A 22,288-nucleotide genomic window follows, 5' to 3' on the forward strand; every position below is an offset into this window, starting at 1 on the left:
CAAACTTGATAAGCAGTATACGCTCAACAAGTTGTTATTTTTCCTTTTCCTTCACAATAGATCCTGGGCAATACAAAAAAAGGGGGTTTCTTTCTCTTGCGTCGTTTCCACCTTCTTTCGCCCCCGCAGCCCCCACTGGGTCTTGGGGAGCACGTGAGCCTGGGGAGGCGGGGTGGGGAATAGAGGGGGCGCCGGCCGGTGGCTAGAACTGAGCCGGTCTCCCCGGCTTACGTAAGAAGCGATCCCGCGCGGCCGGCCTGGGCTCGGAGACTGAGCAGGCGGAGGCGGCGCCGCCCATCGGGATCCGGGCTGGGTGTCTCTGGTGGCGCTACTTTCAGCAGAGGTGTGTTTATTTGCTTTTGGCCGAGAGGCGCGGGGCTCCGGCTCTGCGCCTGGCCCTTGGCTGGGGAGCGCATCTGCCAACCCCGGGCGGAGGTGGGCCCCTCCAATTGCGCGCGGGCGGCGGGCAGCGGCGGCGGCCACAGTGACTACAGAGAATGTGACAGCCGCCCGGGAGGGGCAGAGGTGCGGATACAGGCTGCCCACGTGCAGGAATCGCGCAGGGGCTCAGTCCCAGGATGCCCGGAGCGTCGGGGCGGCGGGGGCGCGCTTTGAGTCACCCGCTTATCTCGGTTTCCCTAGCTAGTCCGAGACTGGTTTGGGGATGCCCGGCCACACGACTCCCTCCTTGGACAAGGCGTGGGAGTGAGACAGCGGAAGAGATCGAGATTGGAACTGGCGGGGCCGACCTCCGCGCCCCCGAGGGCTGATTACGCTGGGCGGGGGCACTGGAGTTCTCCATAACTGCTGCCTGGGGGCGAGGAGGTGGCGGAGGGCGGGGCTGAGGGGAGGGGTTGTCTTAAAAGTCTCTCCTTTCCCCAGTAGGGGCGGCAGGAGAGTCCCCGCGTGAGCAGAGGGTGCCTGAGGCAGGGGCCAAGAAACAAAGTTCCCGGGGCTGCCTCCGGGGCCGCTGTCTGGGCTGCCTGTTGGGCCGCTCGCCGCCTCGCGAAGGCCATGGCTTCCAAACTCCTGCGCGCGGTCATCCTAGGGCCGCCTGGCTCGGGCAAGGGCACCGTGTGCCAGAGGATCGCCCAGAACTTTGGCCTCCAGCATCTCTCCAGTGGCCACTTCTTGCGGGAGAACCTCAAAGCCAACACGGGTGAGGGGCTGTGGGGGGAGGGGTGGGGGTGAGCCGAGCGGGATCGGATTAGGCGGGGGAGAGAGACAGCCCGAGAGGGGCCGGGTCTTCTCGGTCCCCGGCGCCCTTCCCCCGCCCGCGTGTGGCGGTGCAGGCTCCTACGTGCAGGAGAGCATGCAGCGGCTGCCCACTGCCGCGCGGCTTAACCGCGCCCGGGGAGGAGGCACCGGCTCTGGGGAGGGTAGTAGGAGGGACCCGCAGCTCCTCCTGCCTGGGTGGAAAAGCCCGTGACTACCGGGCTCAGGGAGCCAGAGCCAGGCAGCAGAAAATCTTGAGCTGCCCTTTCACGCTGCCTACTTGGGCGAAGCGGTCCCTCAGCCCCTGGGTCCCCTCGGGCCCATCCCCCAGGTCCCTAGTGAGCCGCGCGTCTCCTTCCCCAGCCGGAGCTCCCGGGGCCCAGCGCCGCCCACCTGTGGGAGTCCTGCCCCGCTGCGCGCTGGGGAGCCCAAGGCTCCGCTGGGCTTTCTACCGAGCGCCGCTTCAGCCCCTCGGCGTCGTCTTGGGCCTCGGGGCAGAGCGCTTGGTGGCTTTGAAAGGCCTATCTGTTCGCTCCCCTTAAGCTGAACTCTCCCCCACCAACTCCCTACCCCCCACCCGCCAAGCCGAGGCCTGGCCGCCAGGAGACTAGGGAGACTCGTTTTGTTAAATTACATTTTGAATCCAGCCTTCTTGGAAATGGCTTCTTGATTGCCTCCCTCGGCTGGCTTGGTGAAGCTGGGGATATAGATCACCTATCTCCTACGGTAGTCTGACAGTGGTCAGCTCATCCCTTTTGCCTTCTCCCACTCCACGTTCATACCAGTTCCAAACAAATTGGCATTAAAAGGCGAGAGGTAGTGCTGGAGGTGCTGCCAGGTACACAACCCTTCTGGGATGCATGGTGCTCATAATTAGCAACTCTACTGGAAACGTGTTATTGCAGACGGGTCCTTGACTCTAGCCCGCAGTTCTCATCTTGTCCTAGGTGGTTATTGTCCATTACTGGCTAATTATCCAGGGATCTGCATTTCAGAAGCAGAGATTAGTGTGAAGAGGAGGGTGGAGGACAGTGCTGGGAAACAGGAGCAACGCTTAAAAGCAAGGAATTGAGAACATCTGCAAAGCAGTTTATTCATTACCTCTTAAGCAGGTTGTAAAAGCAAGCTTTTATTCCCAAGAACACTCTTCTCGCCCCCACGTTTCAGATGGAAACATTATGTTTACCAGATTACACTTTGAATTTTCTCCTGTGGATATTGTTGCCTCAAGCGGGCCTATTTTAATTTTAATACCACATTCAAATGTTTCTTATACTTTCTGTATTTGGAATGCAGTTTGGGGGGAGGGGAGTTAGAGGGTTTTTTGAGAGGCTTCTCCTTGGTGGGGAGGAGAGTGAGGGACCACAGGGTGACCCGGAGCCCATCCACAACACCCTCTAAACCTGAATTGGTGACTTATTTCCTTCTGGCATGAAGGTCCTCTCACTGTACCTCCTGGGGCTGGGCTCCTAGCCTTTCTTTTAAAAAGAGCATTTGATGGGAAATGGCTTCTTTCTGCAGGGTTTTGAAAACTTTCCACTTACTATTCACCCTTCCCTCCCTTTGTTTTATACCATTTTAACTTTCCTCTCCTGAATTTTATTCTTTCAGGTATCTTCATTCTTCCACCCCCATCCTGTCTTCCCTTGAAGTAAGAAGTGACTTTGAAAAGTTGAAATTTTCTTTTTCTGGGTACCAAGTTTTTTTTTTTTTTGCATGAAACAATTAAAAAATTATCAGGAAAGAAGAGGCCAGCAATTTGTTATGGACTTGGGGCCTGTGACCTGAGATTATTTTTCACACTCAGAAGGTTTAAGTGAGGCTGGGTATAGTGGCATATACCTATAGTTGCAGCGCTTGAGGCTGAGGTGGGTGGATGGCCAAGAATCCTAGAGACCCACTACCTGGTAAATAAAAAAGCATTCTGTGGGTATTTATTTTTATATCTGTTACCTGCTGTTTGCTTTTTAGCTAATTTCCTGATAGAGAAGCACAACAACAGTGTATACGTATGCTTTTGTAGTTGAAGGTTTGAAGGAGATGATGAAACACAACAAAACCCCAGGAAATAGAACCTTTGTTGGAATTTGAATTGGAAAGTAGCTCAGGCCATCTGCTGTAGCCTGGATTCAGGCACACTCCAGGCTGCATGGCTTTCTCCTTCAGCCACTCCCTGATGAAAGGCTGCTCTTCAGGAAAGGGCCACTCTGACATTGCTTCTGGGAAGTAAGCCTTCCCTTACCTGCCCTGGCAGAATCCGCTTTTCCTCTTGTACATGCATAACCTGTTGTTTTTGTTGCTGCTGTTGCATATAGTTATAGCAACATAATAAATGCCTAATTCATCCAGTAGATATTTACTTAGTGCCTGGAATGTGTCAGTGTTCAAGGTGCTGGGGGCAATAGATATCATTGTTTTCTTTTGCAATGCTGGCAATCTAACCCAAGACCTTTTGCATGCTAGGCAAGCTCTCTACTACTGAGCATACTTCCAGCCCAAGTATCAAGATAATCTTGTTGTGCTCCTTGTTGCCCTTTCTACCTATACCAGATTCCAGTTCCCACTCTGAAACTGGAGTCTGGCAGATTACCCAATGTACTACAAAGGGTTCAGTAAGTCTGTGTTGAAGGCATGGGACACTAACTCTGTCTTCTTCCCCAGAAGTCAAATAGCAAGAGTCTATTCCGTTTAATTATCTCTGATCTATGGGAAAAGTTTGTATTTGAATGGATCCGAGATTAGCTTCCTGATAACTGTCCCTTCCAAGGCTGCCCGGAGCAGTACAGGCTGAGGCTTATCAAATACCTTTTTTGGAGGCCCACCCCCAATCTTTGGCTTGTTTGAATTTTCTTTAGCACACTGAGTAAATAGAAAGGAGAGTTACCTTAGATTGCCAGGGACTGGATCTTACTCTATCACAAAGAATGTTACTTTTTTCTTTCCTTGTGTGTTTGTGTGTGCATTCAGGTAGGTGTAATGAGTACATGGACACACAGGGCTGGAACTCTATAAAATGACTACCATTAAAAATTCTAACATTTAATATAACTTCTTTTGCTGGGTCATATCTGAAGGATATGAAAATCCTTTTTCAAGTATTGGACAAATAGTGGTATTAAAAAAAGTCCCATTGTTCTATACTTGATCTGCTATCTCAAGTGCAGGGAAGCTGGCAGGTTTCCATTTGGGAGCATGTTGGACTTGATTGAGAGAAAGGATATTCAAACCTGTTTCTGCTCTTAATTAATATTAACTGCAGCTTTTACTGGAGTTTTGCAGATGGGACTAGCGTGTCCAATTAGACTATGGGCTGAGTCTCTCTGAAAAGATGACCTCGTTCAAAGGGCTTAGGGTTTTTGGGTACTCATTAAGTGTAAATGTGTGTTATGTAAGAGTGAAAATTTCTGAGGATTGGAGAATAGAAAGGTTGTATTAGACTTGAGTCAGAATTCAACAGTGCATCTAAATTAACTTGAAATGATTAACCTTTTTGCAGATCCTACAGGGTCTTGGCTCATTACAGGATCTCTGGAGCACACTATCTATATTCCATTTTTCCTTCTAGTTTGGGAAGATCTGAACAAAGCCCAGGTCCAGCAAAGATCTGACCAGTTTTAAAGCATCTCTCTAGTCCACAGGCTCACTCTACTTCAGTTTTTTATTTTTAGTTTCTTTGAGGATTTTCACAAGAATTTGGAGAGCACTATTTCTGACTTCAATAGTAAGCTTGCCTTAGCCTCTTGCACATCTGAATCTTTGTGTTCTTCCAGAATTATCATTTTGTTTAAAGCAGCCTTTTCTTTCTTGCTCTCTTTTTAAGTTTTGTTTTCTTTGGTAACGGAGATTGAACCCAAGTGCACTTAACCACTGAGCCATATCCCAGCCCTTTTTTTATTTTGAGATAGGGTCTCACTATGTTGCTTTGGTTGCTCAGTTGCTGAGGCTGGCTTCGAATTTGTGATCCTCCTGCCTCAACCTCCCAAGTCACTGGGATTACAGGCTTGCTCCACTCAGTTAGGCTTTAGTTTTCTTGTGGTATAGTATTGGGGATTGAGGCCTAGGATTATTTTACCTCTGAACCACCCACCCCACCAACACACCTCAGCCCTTTTTATTTTTGGAGACAGGGTCTGACTAAATTGTATAGGCTGGCTTTGAAATTGGCGATTCTCTTGCCTCATCCTCCCAAGTCCAAAGACATTTTTTTATATCTATGTAATATTTCTTTCATTCAGCAGATATTACCTATTTACATATCCCATTGTTCCTAAGAGGTGAGAATCCATAAGGGGGTTGAGCAAGTAGAAGATAGGTACCTGTTGAATAAATAGAGTAGTATGAGAGGTGAGGTGTGTGTTATGAAGGAAATGGAATGGTAATAACTAGGGTTAGGGTGGCTGTCTTGGGTTGTGTGATTGGGGAAGGCCTCTCCAGGGGATGAATATCTCCCTTCATACCATACCATGGGATGATCTAGGAGCAGAACGTTCCAGAGAAAAAGAACAACAAGTGCAAAAGTCCTTAGGTGAGAACATGCAGAGTTTGTTTGAGAAAGAGAGAAAGAAGTCTTATGAGCAGAAGGGATACAGAAGTGAGTCAGATCAGAGACTTGAGCAAGTGTGAGATCAGGGAGAGCCTTAAGGATTCTGGTGAAGACTGAATTTTATTCTAAAGGCAGTGAAAAGCCATTGAAAGGTTTAAAGTTAGACAGTGATCCAAGTAAATTTACCTTCTCAAAGCTGACTTTTTTTTCGTGCTGTGTAGAGAAGTGACTCCAGATGAGCAAGAGTGGTACCAGGGAGCCCAGTGTAAATGGGAAGAGTGGCAAAGTCAGAAACAGAGGGAGATCCTTTTGAAGGCAGAGCCCACTGGTCCCAGTAAGTTGACTGTGAGAGGTAATGGGGAGAAAGTCTAGAGGGAGTTCCCAGGATATTGGCCTGAATATGTGCCTTGGTAAATGTACCTTAGATGGCTGTTTAGTCAATTTTGTATGGAGTGTTTGCATTATTTGCTGTTTAAGAATGCTCTTATGAATGTTATTTTATATAAATCACTAGATACATATACTTTCTTTGGAATATTTCTAACTACTGTTCTGAAAGTTTTTGAACTACAGGGGAGTAACAGAGTTTTAAGTTTAACTTAAAGATAATCCAGTCAAGTTCATTCTTTCTTTTGCTGAGCATTGAACCCAGGGCCTTGCACCTGCTAAGGAAGCACACTCTACCCTAGAATTCTATCCTCAGCCCTTCAGGTGACTTCTTGGCAGCTTATTGGTGCTACTTTATTCATGTACTTTGGGGCTTTAAAAAAAAAGAAAGAAAGAAAAAGAAATATATGGGTTTTTTTTTTTTTTTTTTTGCCGGAGTGGGTGGGTGGGGGTAACCTGGGATTGAATTCATATGTGCTTACTCACTGAGCCATATCTCCCGCCCTCTTTATTTTGAGACAGGTTCTCACTAAGTTGCCAAGACTGGCGTTGAACTTGGGATCCTCCTGCCTCAGCTTCCCAAGTCTTTGGGATTACAGGCTTACATCACTGTGCCTGGCAGTTATTAAAGATTTAGGAAGCTAGAAAAGGTGGAGACAGTTGTTTGTATTCCACTTTCTGGAAAAGATACAGTTACTTTTCTGTAACTTTCTGGAAACAATTAACTACTAATACTTTTGTATACAGTTTATTGTTGCAGAATGTTTTTTAGGAATACATACAAACACACCCCCCATATACAGTATGTAAATTTTGAAAATTGCTTGCTTTATTTAACACTGTGGTATTTAACATTTTCCAAAGCTGTTAAGTATTGTTCTTTAATATGAACTCAATTCCCATCTACTATATTCTAATATGATTTATTTCATTTACAAAAAGGTAAGGCATGCAAATGATAAAACTTTCAAGTACACTAGGATTAGAGTAGAAAGTTTCCCTCCCATCCCTGGCCTTTGACTCTTCTGTTCCTCTTGAACCTGTTTTTTTTTTTTTTACTTTTCATGGATATTCATCCAAAAAATTTGCATACATTTACTGCATATATATATATATATATATATATATATATATATATATTATGTATAGCAATGACTTTTATATAAATTAACATATTTTTTGTTTTATAATTATAAAAATATACAAATGTTAAAAAAAAAACAAAAACCCACCAAACTGTTGATTGTGGATACCTAGGGGAGGTGCGTCTTTGGGGGTGGTGCTTCTATGTTAAACTTTCTATATTTAAAATGTTTCCATAGATTATTTTTATAACTACATAATTCAATAAAGTTAACACTGGTAGAATATTATTAACTAATCTATAGGCATTATTTGGATGTCAGCAGTTTTTTCATGAATGTTTCTGGTCCAGGACCCAATTTAGTACTGTACATTGCATTTAGTGCCATGTCCTTCTCATCTTTAATCTGTGAGAATTTATCAAAAAAAACCCTTATTTTCATCTTGTATGACTTTGACCTTTTAAAAAAGTTTCTTATTTTATTTATTTTTTTTTTAGAGAGAGAGAATTTTAATATTTATTTTTAGTTTTCGGCAGACACAACATCTTTGTTTGTATGTGGTGCTGAGGATCGAACCCGGGCCGCACACATGCCAGGCGAGCACGCTACCGCTTGAGCCACATCCCCAGCCCAAGTTTCTTATTTTATATTTTCATTTTTACTTTCTTTGTAGAATGAACCATAATTTGGGTTATTTGGTGTGTTCTCATGATTACATTGAGATTGTGTTTTTTGGTAAGAATACCATGGAAGTGCTGGGCACAGTGACACATGCCTGTAATCCCAGCTATTGGGAGGCTGAGGGAAGAGGATTACAATTTTGAGTCCAGTCCGGACAATTTAATGAGACCTGGTCTCAAAGTAAAAAGTAAAAAGAACTGGGGATGTAGGTCGGTGGTAGCACTCCTGGGTTCAATCCCCAATATGGGGAAAAATACAAAAGATATCATAGAAGCAATATCCTTTCCTCAGGGTAAGGTAGCAATTTTTCCATTTGAAGGAAATACTGAGGCTGGGGATGCAGCTTAGTGGTGGAGCACTTGCCTAGTATGTTGGAGGTCCTGGGTTTGATTCTCAGCAACACATACACACACACACACACACACACACAAAAGTACAAAATTATTCTTTGTTTTATGCTTTGTGTGTGTGTGTGTAACTAGTGTTTGAACCCAGGAGTGCCCAACCACTGAGTTACACCTCAGCTCCTTGTATTATTACTATTATTTTTTTTTAAGAGAGAGAGATAGAATTATTTATTTATTTATTTATTAGTTTTCTGCGGACACAACATCTTTGTTTGTATGTGGTGCTGAGGGTCGAACTCGGGCCGCACGCATGCCAGGCGAGCAAGCTACCGCTTGAGCCACATCCCCAGCCCCCTTGTATTATTTTTATTTGGAGAAAGTGTCTCACTGAGTTGCTTAGTGCCTCACTTTTGCTGAGGCTTGCTTTGAGTCTCCTGTCTCAGCCATCCGAGCTGCTGGGATTATAGGCGTGCGCCACAGTGCCTGGCCTGGTTGAAGTTTTGAAGACTATCCTGGCGTAGACAGGTATGTAGTTAGAGAAAGAGGGGGCTCATGGAACCCTGGTCCCACACAGGTCTTCAGGCTGTATTCTGAGGTCTACCGATTTACCTGGAACCCTTGATGGGAATTGATGTACAAAGCATTCTGCACTAAATACATCTTCCATTACTTTTTTTGGGTGGGGAGGGGTGTTGCTGGGGATTAAACCCAGGGCCTTATGCATGCGAGTCAAGCACTCTATCAACTGAGCTATATCCCCAGCCCTCATTACATGTTTGAGTGCCTGGGAATAGGGGCTTGTGAGATGCAAAGTCACGATACAAAGTCAGTTCTCTACAGGAGCTGCTGAGTTTATTGGCAGAAGCAGACCAACATACAAGTAGGAAATAAAGCAATGGTGACAGCAAGATGTGCATGCTTGGGTTTGGGGGGACACAGCGAAGAGGGAGTTTACCTAGCATTGAGGTGGAGGTATAATTGGGGATGGCTTTTTAGAGGAGCTAATCCTTGAACTGAGTAACACCATGAGCCCAGCTATCAAATGAAGGTTAGGGGGCTTTCCTGACTCCTTCGACTTGTACTCTAGAGCTATTTGTGGTGCACTAGAATTCATAGGCACACCTTACATATTATCATTTTAGTCTTCATTCATCCTAATTATACTCTCAAAGGAAAGAATTACCTTATTTGAATATTATTATTATGTTTTTTTCTGTATGGTTTTGATGTTTGAATCCAGGGCCTTGTAAAGTTCTATGTACATTGAGCTACACACCCTAGCCCTCCCCTAGCCCAAGGAAAGAGTTGTTACACCTGTAACAACCTGTCACCTTGTCAGCTCCCATTGTTTGTGCTTTCTTTTAAGGTACATATAAATATAATATTATTGTAGTCTTTGAAGGTTTTTGAATTTCTGCTTCAAACTTCCTGGAACTCAATATGGCAAATAATCATTCATGAAACTTACATTTTGCTTCAGATTATTAGTTATAAATCCATCCATTATGAAGGGCATATTGAATGATCTATTCTTTTCAAAATCTAGCAAGTAAATGGCATTATGTTATGCTAGTATATCTGTATATTGGTCTTTGCTATGAGAGGGTTTATGAACTGGAAATTGTTTTTCTTGTAAAGTTTTAGACAGCGTGCTTTCACATTGGGTCTTATCTTACCCATGTATTTCCCTTGGTGAACTTTTTTTTTTTTTTTTTTTTTTGTGAAATTGTGGATTGAATCCAGGTACTGTGGTTTGAAATTGGACATGCTTAGGTAATTGTTGTATTACTGAGCTGCATCCCCAGCCCAACTAAAAATATATATTTTTGGCACTGGAGATTTAATCCAGGGGCACTCTACCACTGAGCCACATTCCTAGCCCTTTTTATTTTTTATTTTGAGACAGGCCTCACTAAGTCTCTGGCTTCAAATTTGTGATCCTCCTGCCTCAGCCTCCTGAGCTGGTGGGACTACAGGCACGCACCACAATGTCTGGCCAAACTAAACATTTTTTAAAGGGTTAAGTAATTAGTAGAGGTTTTTAAGGATTACCCTGTGCTTTCCACTCGCTGGTCTTGACATAATTCTCAGGTTGGCCTTTAAGAGAGTACAAAATGTCCCATTTGTACACCTTCACCCAGTCCAGTGTAGATGGTTGATGTTTTATTTTAACACTTCGACCTCCAAGCCCTGATAGTTCTTGTAATAAACATGTTTGGCAGCAGGCATTCCTTACTTAGCCAGAGGGATATTGAAATGATGCGAAGTTACTCTTGCTCATGATTCTGAAGAAGCTAGAAATCAACTATTTTGTAGTCCTCAGCACTTTCTTTTTGGTAACATTAACCTGTGACCCAGGCACTTAGTAATTCTTGCAGCTTGGTCATAATTAACTTGTCATGGATAAAGCATTTGGCAGGCTCTGGACTAGCTAATGTGTGCCTGCTATCTCTAACCTACATGCAAATCTATCCAGAAGTTGTTATATAATATTAAAATAAATGAACTCAGAGGTGGATAACTTGCCATTTGTCAACTAGTTACTTATTTTATTTTATTTATTTTTCAGTACCAGGGATTAGACCCAGGGGTACTTTACCACTGAGCCATATCCCCAGCACTTTTTTTTTTTGAGACAGGATAGCTAGCTCTAAGTGTCCAAGCTTCCCTTGAACTTGTGTTCTGTGTGCCTCAGCCACCAATTAGCTTGGATTACTGGCATAAGCCTTCATGCCCTGGCTTTAACCTTTTTTTTTTTTTTTGGTACCAGGGACTAAACCCAGGGATGCTTAACTATTAAGCCACATCCCTAGCCCACCCTTTTAATTTTTTTTTTGAGACGGGGCCTCCCTAAATTGCTTACGGCCTTACTAAGTTTCTGCTTTTGAATTTGCCTCCTGAGTGCAGGGATTACAGGTGTGTGCCACGATGCCTGGCTAAATTTTTTTTTTTTTTTTAAATAGGGGTCTTAATCTAATTCATGGGAGAGGAGACCTCATGACCTCTCCCCTCTTCACCCACCTTGGCAGTAAAGTTCCAACCTTTGCATTGTAGGGTACACATTCAGACTGCAGCATGGTGGGAAGAGGATCATTACCACTCGGTACTGCAAGCTGAGGTTCAGAAGGCTTTTTAAGGGTAGGCTAGTGGAGTGTGAGTTTTTTTTTTCCTTCTGTCCTCAAAACATTTTTAAAAACAAATCTATTAAAAAGGAAGCATTGACACCCCCCCCCCCCAAAAAAAGGACCTAAACTGTTCTAAAATAGAAACCATCTGTGGTTGTAAGGAGGTAGAAGAAGTTGCTTCTCATGATGATGGCATGAGTTTTGGAATAGTGCCTGAGCTTAGTGTCACTTCATTAGTCATTTGACAGATGTTTCTGTGCCTGCGTTAGGTTCAGAGAGGCATGCAAAAGTAAAACTTGCTCTCTGCCCTTGAGGCACTTACAACCCAGGGTGCAAATTCTAGGTTTCATTATGTTCCCATGGGGATGTGTGTTTACATCGGCAGACACTGTTTTGAGGTACCTTTGGCTTGGAATGCTTCTCATTCTTCTGGGAATCTTAGAGTCTGTTTTCAGTCTCCTCACTTCCACGTAGCTTTTCCCAAACTGTTGCAGTTAAAGGTTGTTTTCTTTTTTGTTGTTGTTGTTCCTGGAATGAACCCAGGGGTTCTTACCCACTGAACCATATCCCCAGCCCAAGGGAAGACGAGTTAGATTATGAAGGTAAATCTCTCTGAGGAAGTGATGTTTAAGCTGATTTCTGAATGAGGGTAGGAACCAGATGTGTGAACATTTGGGGGCAGAAGGAATAACATGTAGAAAGACCTCATGAAGTTCTGAACTAACCTTTCCTTCCTGTACTGGGGATTGAACCCAGACCTTGCACATGCTAGGCAAGTGCTCTGCTGCTGAGCTATACTTCCAGCCCTTTATGTTTTGAGACTAGGTCTGGCTTAGTTAATGAGTTTGGCCTCAAATTTGTGATCCTCCTGTCTCAGCCTCCTGAGTGGCTGGGATTATAGGGCATGAGTCACTGTGAACTTTAAGTGCAGAAATGAGGAGAGGAGGTCCATAAACCCCTTTGGAGCGCTGTGCATGAGGAACAGATGGTAAGAGCCAGGCACAGTGGTGGCACACACCTGTAATCCCAGTGGCTCGCCTATAGTCCCAGTGGCTCGGGAGACTGAGGCAGGAGGATCACAAGTTCATAAGCCAGCCTAAGCAACTCAGTGAGACCCTGTCTCAAAATAAAATAAAATATAAAAAGGGACTGCGGATGTGGCTTAGTGGTTAAGTGCCCCTGCCCCTGAGTTCAATCCCTGGTACTAAAAAAGAAAAAAAAAAGGAGCCTTTTGAGGCATGGCCAGGAGTTTGGGCTTTATTAAAACTGGATGGAAATCCACTGGGTCCTTTTTCTTTTAGTGGGGGACTATTTTTAAAAAATATATAGCAGCTTTACTGAGATATAATTTGTACACAATAAAATTTTATTCTTTAAAAATACACAGATCAGTGGGCCAGGGATATAGCTCAGCTGATAGAATGCTTGCCTTGCATGCACAAGGCCCTGGGTTTGATTTCAGCGCCACCAAAAAAAAAGAAAAGAAAAAATGCAGAGATCAATGGTATTTAGTATTTTACTATTGTAAAACCTTCACCATTATCTAATTTCAGAACATTTTTATTAACCCTGAAAGGAACCCTGTGCCTCTTAACAGTCACTCTCCGTTTGCCTTTCCAGCCTCTGACCAGTGATTGCTAAGTTATGTTTGTATGGATTTGTCTATTCTAGATATTTCATATATAAATGAAATTATGCAATATGTAACTTTTTGTGTCTTATTATCCAGGCTGGCTGTGAATTTGTAATCCTCCCGCCTCAGTTTCCTAAATTGCTGGGATTATAGGCACATACCTCAGTCCTTCTCATTGTCAAATAACATTCAGTTACTTGGATATACCATATTTGTTTATCTGTTTATTGGATGTTGGACAGTTGGATTGTTGCCTGCTAGGGACACTCATATACTAGTTTTTGTATGGATATGTGTTTATTTCTCCTGGGTGTACACCTGTGAGTTGAACTACTGGATCACTTGGTAGCTGTGTGTTTAACACTTGGAAGAACTAACGAACTTTGCCAAAGCAACTGTGCCATTTTACATTCTCACCAGCAATGATTGCTGGTTCTACTTCAGATCATAGCCAACATTTTTTTGTTAATTGTACTGGGGACTGAATCTAAGGCTTTGTATATACTAGGCAAGTGCTCTACAATTGAATGATACTCCTAGCCCTTTGAAAAGAATTTTTTTTTTTTTTTTGTTAATAATTTTTATTTTTAGACAGGGTCTTGCTAAGCTGCTGAGGCTGTCCTTAAATTTGCGATCCTCCTGCCTCACTCCTGAGTCTGGGATTACAGGCATGTACCCAGTGCTCAGCCCATTTTTTTATTTGTTTTTGTCTGTTATTTTGGTTTGGGCTCCTAGTCAGTATAAAGTGATATCTCACTAGTTTTGATTTACATTTCCTTAAGGACTAATGGTGTTGAACCTATTTTTCTCCATTTGTGTATCTTTGGAGACAAGTGTACTCAAATTTTAAAACAGGCTTGTTAGCCTTTTTATTGTTGAGTTCTTTATATATTTTGGATATAGGTCCCTTGGAAGGTATATCATTTAAAAACATTTTTTTTCCATTCTGTGGATTGTTTTTCATTTTCTTGGTGGTACCCTGGGAAGCACAAGTTTTTGATTTTGATGAAATCAGGTAAGCCAGTGTTTTTCTTTTGCTGCATATGCTTTTGGTGTTGTACTGAGAACTGTTTCCTGATCTCAGATGAAGCCATTGTTTAAAATACTGGATTGACATCTGATTCACATTTTGAATATCATTCAGATTACTGGAAATTGCATTGGAAGTTTCCAGGGACAACAATTAAGAGTCTGTCATAGTATGAGCAGTCAGGGATAGACTTTAAACTTCATTGAGCATTTGTAAGATCAGTGTATTCTAACAGCATTTTGCTCACAGGGATAAGAAATGGTCTCCATCTTTAAAAAATTTATAAGGCAAAATATGCATTTACTTCTTTATATAAGCCAGATGTGATGGTTGCTAGAAATTGAAAAAAAAATTTTGTGAAAACAGTAAGAGGAATTACTTAAACAGCTTCTTTCTTTTTTTTATAATTTTTTTTAGTTGTTGATGGACCTTTATTTTATTTAAGGCAAGTGCTCTGCCACTGAGCCACAACCCCAGTCTCTCTTGCTTTCTTTCTTCTTCACTAATGTAATACTTTTTCCCTCCCCTTCAGAGGAGTGGGGGGGACACTGGGGATTGAATGCAGGGGCACTTTACCATTGAGTTACAATTCCTTTTTAATTTTATCAGCCATTTTTTATTATTTTGAGACAGGGCCCAGGTTGCTTAGGGCCTTTGCTAAATTGCTGAGATTGGCCTCCAATTTATGATCCTCTTGCCTCAGCCTCCAGAGTCGCTGGGATTATAGGCATGTGCCACAGTTCCTGGCTGAATGATTTTTAGGTGAAAGATCTCTCTCTCTCTCTCTTGGGGGGGGGGGGCGGGTACCAGGGATTGAACTCTCAGGGGCACTTGGCCACTAAGCCACATCCACAGCCCTATTCTTTTTTTAAAAATATTTATTATTTAGTCATTGGTAGATACAACATCTTTATTTTATTTTTATGTGGTGCTGAGGATGGAATCCAGTGCCTCACACATGCTAGGTGAGTGCTCTACCTCTGAGCCACAACCCCAGCCCTGCCAGCCCTATTTTGTGTTTTATTTAGAGACAGGTCTTATTGAGGTGCTTAGTGCCTCACTTTTACTGAGGCTGGTTTTGAACTCACATCCACCTGCCTCAGCCTGTGGGGCCGTTGGGATTACAGGCGTGTGCCACCGTGCCCAGTTTAGGTGAGAGATCTTCATGGGAATAGCCAATGTTCTTTGCACGGCAGATATAAAATATTGGTTGCATATATGAGTATAGTTTCTCAGTTTTTTAAAATGACAACTATAAGTTCCATCTCAGGACATAATTTAGTTTTTTTCAAAAGATGAATTAATTTTTGACTTAACACTAATGGCAGTGACTTAGTTTTAAAAATATTAAGTCTTAGCTGTCAATGGTTGGCATATGCCTGTAATCCCAGTTACTCAGGAAACTGATACAAGATGATCACAAGTTCAGGCCCCCCAAAAGCTAGGGATGCATGTAGCTCCATAGTAGAGCATTTGTGGGTTCAATCCTCAGTAATCTCCCCAATTACCCACTCCCCAACACACATAAACTCTCTAGCTTGAATCAGGTGCAAGATCTCAGTTTCCACTGAACTCAAGAATTTGTCTTAGTTTTTCAAAGTTCTTAGGGACTAAACACTGCTGGTGTAGACTAAGGCCACGTGGGGCCTGTGGATCCTGAGAAGTGACCCCTTGGTGGTCCTTCCCTACTGCCTCCCCTTGACTAAGGTTTGGGTTCATCTTCAACTAGGCAAGGTGGATTCCCAGGTAGATTCCAGGACCAAGCCAACTCCTTGAAACTGTCATCAATAAACTGCCATCCATTTGTCCAACTTTAGTCGCACGAGGTCACATAAATTAAATCCATTAGCTCTTTAGATAATTGAAAATGGTTTCAAGGCACCACTTTGCCAGTTTAAGGTGCCTTTTTCCCCACCACGAAAAGCAGACTTAGTTCCATGCACTCTTGGTCCCATGGTCACATTTCTACATTCTTTTTCAGAACTAGCCACCATGACCCCACCAGGATGGCCCCCCAAAACTGGCTCGCTGTACATGTTGTAAATTTGCTCTCCATTTTCTACTTTTTCTAAATCACTACATTATTTGGATAGTATTTCTGAATGTTGTCCTGTAGTGCACATTAACTCAGTCTTATAAAAGCCTATGATAGGGCTGGGGATGTGGCTCAAGTGGTAGCGCGCTCGCCTGGCATGCGTGCGGCCCGGATTCCATCCTCAGCACCACATACAAACAAAGATGTTATGTCCACCGAAAACTAAAAAATATTAAAATTCTCTCTCTCTAGGAAAAAAAAAAAAAAGCCTATGATACCTAAGAGTACATGCTGGAGTCACCTCAAAACCTAAGTATAGATAGTGTCAACTCTGGGCTACTCCTAGAACCTGTAGTTCTATCCTTTGAGTCAGGAGTCAGAAACCATTTCCCTTGGCCACGCTGAGGCTTAAGATGGCATGTGGAATTGATGGCGGGAACTGCTGGGAGCATGGAGGAATTATCACTTAGCCTAAATATTGCTGGAGGTTGATCAGCAGTGAACAATTCATCACTACATTTGTCCAAATTGTCTTCGATTATAGTTTATTTGGGTTGTTTCCCACATAGTTGTTTTCTAAATCTCAAACTGTATTGATTTATGCTCAGTGTCTCCGTGATGCAAATGATGCAAAGCTCCCAGCTTAGTGTGGTTTTCAGAATGTAGACTCTGGAGCCAGGTGGCTCAATTTGGAGTCTGAAAATCAGTTCGCCCTATCTCCATGACCTTGGGCAAGGCAGCCAACCTTTTTGTGTTTTCTCACTTAAATGATGGTTATGGCAGAGATACCTCATAGGTTTTCCTAATGAGTATTAAACAAGATAAAGTGTGTTGTCAGGTTTGAGACTAGAGTGAGGCAAGAGAGGCACTGTCCCCCAGTGACAGATCTAAGGGGACACAAAAATCTCAGCAATCAAGATAAATAGTAGCTTAATGCAATAAAATGAACAAAATGTCAGAAATTAATAAATTTTGTTTATTTTTCGTACTGGGGATTCAGACTGGGTCTCACTAAGTTGCCCTGATTGGCCTGGAATTTGCTCTCCTCCTGCCTAAGCCTCTCAAGTAGCTGGAATTACAGGTGTGTGCCATCATGTCTGACTTTTTATTTCAAGAGATGGGTCTGATATCTTTCCATTCTCTTTTTGGTGGTGCTGGGAATCGAACCCAGGGGCTTGTGCATGTGAGGCAAGCACTCTACTGAGCTATATTCCTGTCCCGGGTCTGCTATCTTTCCCAGACTGGAGTGGGATATTAGTCATAGGTGTGATCCCACAACTGAACACAGACACCAGATTGGCATTAGCACACGAGGCAGCCTGAAACTTCCAGACTTAAGCAATCCTGCCTCCTCAGACTGCAGTTGCTGGGACAATGGGTGTGTGTCACTGCACCAGGCTCAGAATGCCAGACTTTTTAAGATCAGATCCAGCCAGGTATCCTGGGCACACCTGTGATTCCAGCTACTTGAGAGGCTGAAGCAGGAGGATTACAAATTCAAGGCCAGCCTCTGCAATTTAGTGAGACCCTGTCTCAAAAAGGACTGGAGATATAGGTCAGCGGTAAAGCACTCCTGAGTTCAATTCCCCAGTACTGTAAACATAAATAAAGACCAGATCCAACAGAATTGGGATTAGAGTGAGATGAGAGAGTGAGTTGGGCATAGAATTTTCTTTCTTCTTCTTCTTCCTCCTCCTCCTCCTCCTCCTCCTCCTCCTCTTCTTCTTCCTCCTCCTCTTCTTCTTCCTCCTCCTCTTCTCCTCCTCCTCCTCCTCCTCCTCCTCCTCCTCCTTCTTCTTGTTATAGATGGACAGCATGCCTTTATTTTATGTGCTTATTTTTGTATGCATTGCTAAAGATTGAACCCAGTGCCTCATACATGCTAGACAAGCGCTCTGCCACTGAGCTACAGCCTCAGCCCTTTTTTTCTTTTACTTTAAAAATACTGCTCTAGACAGGTGTGGTAGGCACACCTGTGGTCCCAGGTACTCTGGAGACTGAGGCAGGAGGATCATTTGAGCCCAGGAGCTCAAGGCCAGCCTGGGCAACTAGGAAAAAAGCAATAAAATTATTTTAATTAGTGTTTCAGGTTTGTTTTTGTAAGTCATTCTACCCTGTATCTCATGTTAGTCCTGCTAGTCCGCAGGTTACTCTGTTAGTGTTTGTTATGAGTAATCAATTTATATTTGTTTTTTTTGGGGGGGGGGGAGGAAATGAATTTTGATAGCCTCCTAAGATCTCCTGCCCACCAACCCCAGATACATATTTCTGTTAGATTGTCTCAGAAAACAGATCCATATTTCATTATCCAGGATCAGTTTTAGGATATTGGAGGGTGTATTCTTCCTTGTTTTCTACTAGAGGTGTTTTCAATGTCATATTTCAAACACTGCAGGAGCACAAACTCCAGAAAATAAAAAATATGTGCACTAGTTGGGTAGAGCAGCGGAGCCAAACCCAGCAGCACCAAACACTTCTTGGGTAGCTGGGATTGTGAAAGACAAGCCAGAGATGGTGGCGAGCCCCAGCTGGAACTGCTGGTGGTGGCACGAAGTGTTCTAAGTGACAGGAGCCAGGAACTCACTGGGGCTGGCAGTGGTGTTTCTAGAAGTTAAATTATGAGGATAGAATCTTTCTGTAATTCTGGTTCTGCTGTTTGCTTTTAGTTACATCTTAAGTCTCTTTCATCTTTAGTAGCCATTGAAAGGTTAAAAGATGCAGAGCCGGGTGTGGTGGTACACCCCTGTATCCCAGCAGTTTGGGAGACTGAGACAGGAGTATTATAAATTTGAGGCCAGCCTTAGCATCTCGGTGAGGCCGTAAACAGCTTATTGAGATCTTGTCACAAAATAAGAAATAAAAGGGGATGTAGCTCAGTGGTAAAACATCCCTGGTATCCAGAACAAAAAAAAAAAAAAAAAAAAAAACAAGACAAAAACAAAAAAGAAAAGAAACAGAAATAAAAAGAAAACTTAAAGCTGTGCCCTAGGTGGTCAAAGTGTCACATCAGAGAGGTAAAACTGCTCTCTGTTTACGCATCTACCAAGGCAGCTCCCTGTAAGGAGTCATCCATATTGTAGTAGTCCCATCTTCTCTCTCTCTCTCTCTCTTGTTTTTCTTTGGCCTACAAATTTACATAATGTTGCTGTCTGCACAAAATCATTGATACAGTTGCTCTTAAAAAGTCAGATAGGGCTGGAGTTGTAGCCCAGTGGTAGAGTGCAACAAAAAAGTCATATAGCTGGGCACAGTGGTGCACACCTGTATTCACATTTACTGGGGAGGCTGAGGTAGGAGGACCACAAGTTCGAGGCTAGCCCAGGCAACTTAGTAAGCTTCTGTATCAAAGAAATAAAAAGGGCTGTGAATATGGCTCAGTGCTGGAGTGCCCTGGGTTCAATCCCCAATACTGGGGAAAAAATATATAAATTGAATATTGCTCTGCTTTTAAAATACATAGGGCTGAATAGACTAATGATCCCCATAGAAGTAATCATCTGATTTGATTATGTTTAAATTTACTTGACGATGATGACATTTTGTTTTTAAGTTGCAAAGTAGTGGAATCTAATTATATACTTGAAGTGGAATGAATTTAAAACATAACTGATTTTAGACTTCGGTCAGTCATTGCTGTCTTGTTATGGTGCGGTGGTCCTACTGTAGTGGACGCATGATCTTTAGAGACTCCAGGTTTCTTTTTGTTTGTAATAAACATGGGAGGGATGTCAAGAGAATGTCACCTCTCTGGGTGGGGTGGCACATGCCTATAATGCTAGTGGCTCTGGAGGCTGAGGTAGGAGGATTATGAATTCAAAGCCAGCCTCAGCAACTTAGCAAGACCCTGTCTCAAAATAAAATTTTTTTAAAAAGGGCTGGGGATGTGGCTCAGTTGTTTAAGCACCCCTAGGTTCAATCCCTGGTACCAAAAAAAAAAAGAGAGAGAGAGAATGTCACCTTCCTAATCCAGCCTGCAGAGAGCAGCTGTGGCCACTGTGAACTACACACCTGCTTTGCTTTCCTCCTTCCATTTGGCAGGTGAAGAAAGTGTGAACATTTTGAAGTTACTCTAAAATTGCTATAGCTGGTGGAGCATTCAGTTTCATCTGTGCTGTGTGGAATAGCAACATGGATCAGAGAAGCAGCAGAGGAGACCTGGCTATGGAATACGATTAATATTTGCAATCAAGTGGCTGGTACTTTGTAGGCAGTTTGTTTTATTAGGGAAGCACCCTCAGATATATAAAAATCCATCAGAATTGAAATAACTGGGAATAGATTTTCCTACCCAGCGAACTGTCTGGCAGAGTTTAATGTTTCCTATTGGGCAGTGTTCCAGCTCATCTTTACATTAGTTAGTGAAGCAAGACTTCCAGAGTTACAGGATGAAATCCAGTGCTGTCTTTTTCCTTCCTCTCTAGTTCTACTCCTGAGCCAGCTTGGACAGAGTTTTCGAGAGCCTTTCAAACCACAATCCTGGTCAAGTGTGTTGAGTCATCATAATACGCGTCATGATGTGTTGCGTTATATAGTCACAGTGCCGTGTGGGAATAGATGTGTCCTCACAGTGGGGGTGGTTGGTGACCCTGTGAAGTCTGCGATGCTTCCTTATCACAAATATCTTTCTTACGTAATCCATTGTGTCACGTCATCTTATAAGACACCTATAAAAACTTAAATTGGGCAATTCTGTTGGTATCCATTATGTAGGACAATGGGACAGAAACGGGGTATTAGCTCTCCCCAAGTCCACCAGTACTCTCTGAACCCTGAAGCTGGGGATACAAAGCTGTCCATGCCACCACCTGCAGTGTGACTCTGGCATGTTCATCTGGAATTCCCTTCTGCTTTTTCATCATTGCTTGTAATGCAAGGTTTCCTTTTTCTGCATGGCTTCCTCCTGTGTTAGAGACTACCCTTATTCTTCCTCTCCCAAAGAATTTATGATGATGAAGTTGTACTGAAGGTTTGGGGTGCTGAGGGTCAGAGTGGGTCATGAGCCACATCTTGGCATGGCCTAGCAGACTTCACTGTGTTAGGACCAGTGCTTCCCTACACACTCTGCAGCCACTGCCTGTCTTCCCCCAGCTTCCACCTCAGCCTGTTGCCTTCCTGATTGCCCTTCTGGGGACTGTTTCCATCTTTAAATCTTCCAATATCTGCTATTTTCTTACCCAGTTTCTCTTTTCATTATGAACCCTCCCCCCCGCCAATAAACCCTAATTCTATTTTTTTTTTTTTTTTGTACCGAAGACTGAACCCAGGAACACTTAACCACTGAGCCACATTCCCAGCCCTTTATTTTGGTTTTGTTTTTGTGGTGCTGGAGATTGAACCCAGGGCCTTGTGCATGCGAGGCAAGCACTCTCCCTACTGAGCTATATCCCCAACCCTTTTTATTTTTTGAGACAGGATCTGGCTAAATTGCTTAGGGTCTTACTATATTGCTGAAGCTGACCTTGAACTTGTGCTCTTCTTGCCTCAGCTACCAGTCACTGGGATTAAAGGCTAGTGCCACCAGGCTCAGTCCTAATCCTATCTTTGCCAACCAAAATTGCTTTCCTTGCCCAGAACAAAGCAAAAGCAAAAGTTTTTTTTTTTTTTTAAACCTGATTAAAATTGTAGATAGTTTATTTTTCCCTGAGTCTAAAAAAGAAAAGATCATTATAGAATTTAATTTTCTTTTGGCTAGGCCAGGTCTTCATATGTTAGGGTTTATTATTTTTTTCCTGCTTCATATATTTTACTCTTTTCTCTTTTGTTCTTTTCCCTTTATTCATTTATTCCATTTCAAAACTGTTGATGGGATATTTTGCCCATGATGCTTTAAGTCACTTAGCTGAACAAATCCTGCCCTTCAGGTGTTTTCAGTTTAGAAAAGAAGAGTACACAGTTGAAGAATGGATGAATTCCAGCATGGGCAGAAGTGGAAGAGACTAATGGCTTGAGGAAGTTAGGGAAGGCCTTGGAGGCCGGGCCAGAGAAGCCAGTTGCTCTAGGGCATGTGTTGAAAGAATACAGACTCTGGGTTGGAAGTTTGTCATCCCAGCTACCACAGAGACAGACGGCTGGGACTGGGACAGAAGAATTTCAGATTCCACAGTGAGACCTGTCTCAAAAAATAAAAAGGGCTGGGGATGTGGTTCAGTGGTGGGGTACCCTGAGGTTCAATCCCCAGTACCATGGTTGTTGGGTGGGGAGAGATGA

General features: G+C 43.2%; 1 protein-coding gene across 7 annotated transcripts in view; it reads left to right on the forward strand.

The window, feature by feature from the left end:
* The first annotated feature begins 263 nt into the window (after positions 1-263).
* The window catches only part of Ak4 (adenylate kinase 4), a 67,124-nt gene continuing 45,099 nt past the window's right edge, over positions 264-22,288 (forward strand). For 3 of the 7 annotated variants that reach the window (XM_071617918.1, XM_071617921.1, XM_071617922.1), the window contains exons 1-2: positions 354-525; positions 886-1,159. In XM_071617918.1, coding sequence (XP_071474019.1) covers positions 1,015-1,159 — 145 coding nt within the window. In that variant the 5' untranslated portion in view covers positions 354-525; positions 886-1,014. The other 4 variants (XM_071617920.1, XM_027949542.2, XM_071617919.1 and 1 more) reach the window with 4 other exon arrangements.

The sequence above is a fragment of the Marmota flaviventris genome, chromosome 10 (assembly GCF_047511675.1).
Source record: "Marmota flaviventris isolate mMarFla1 chromosome 10, mMarFla1.hap1, whole genome shotgun sequence".
Taxonomy (NCBI): Eukaryota; Metazoa; Chordata; class Mammalia; order Rodentia; family Sciuridae; genus Marmota; species Marmota flaviventris.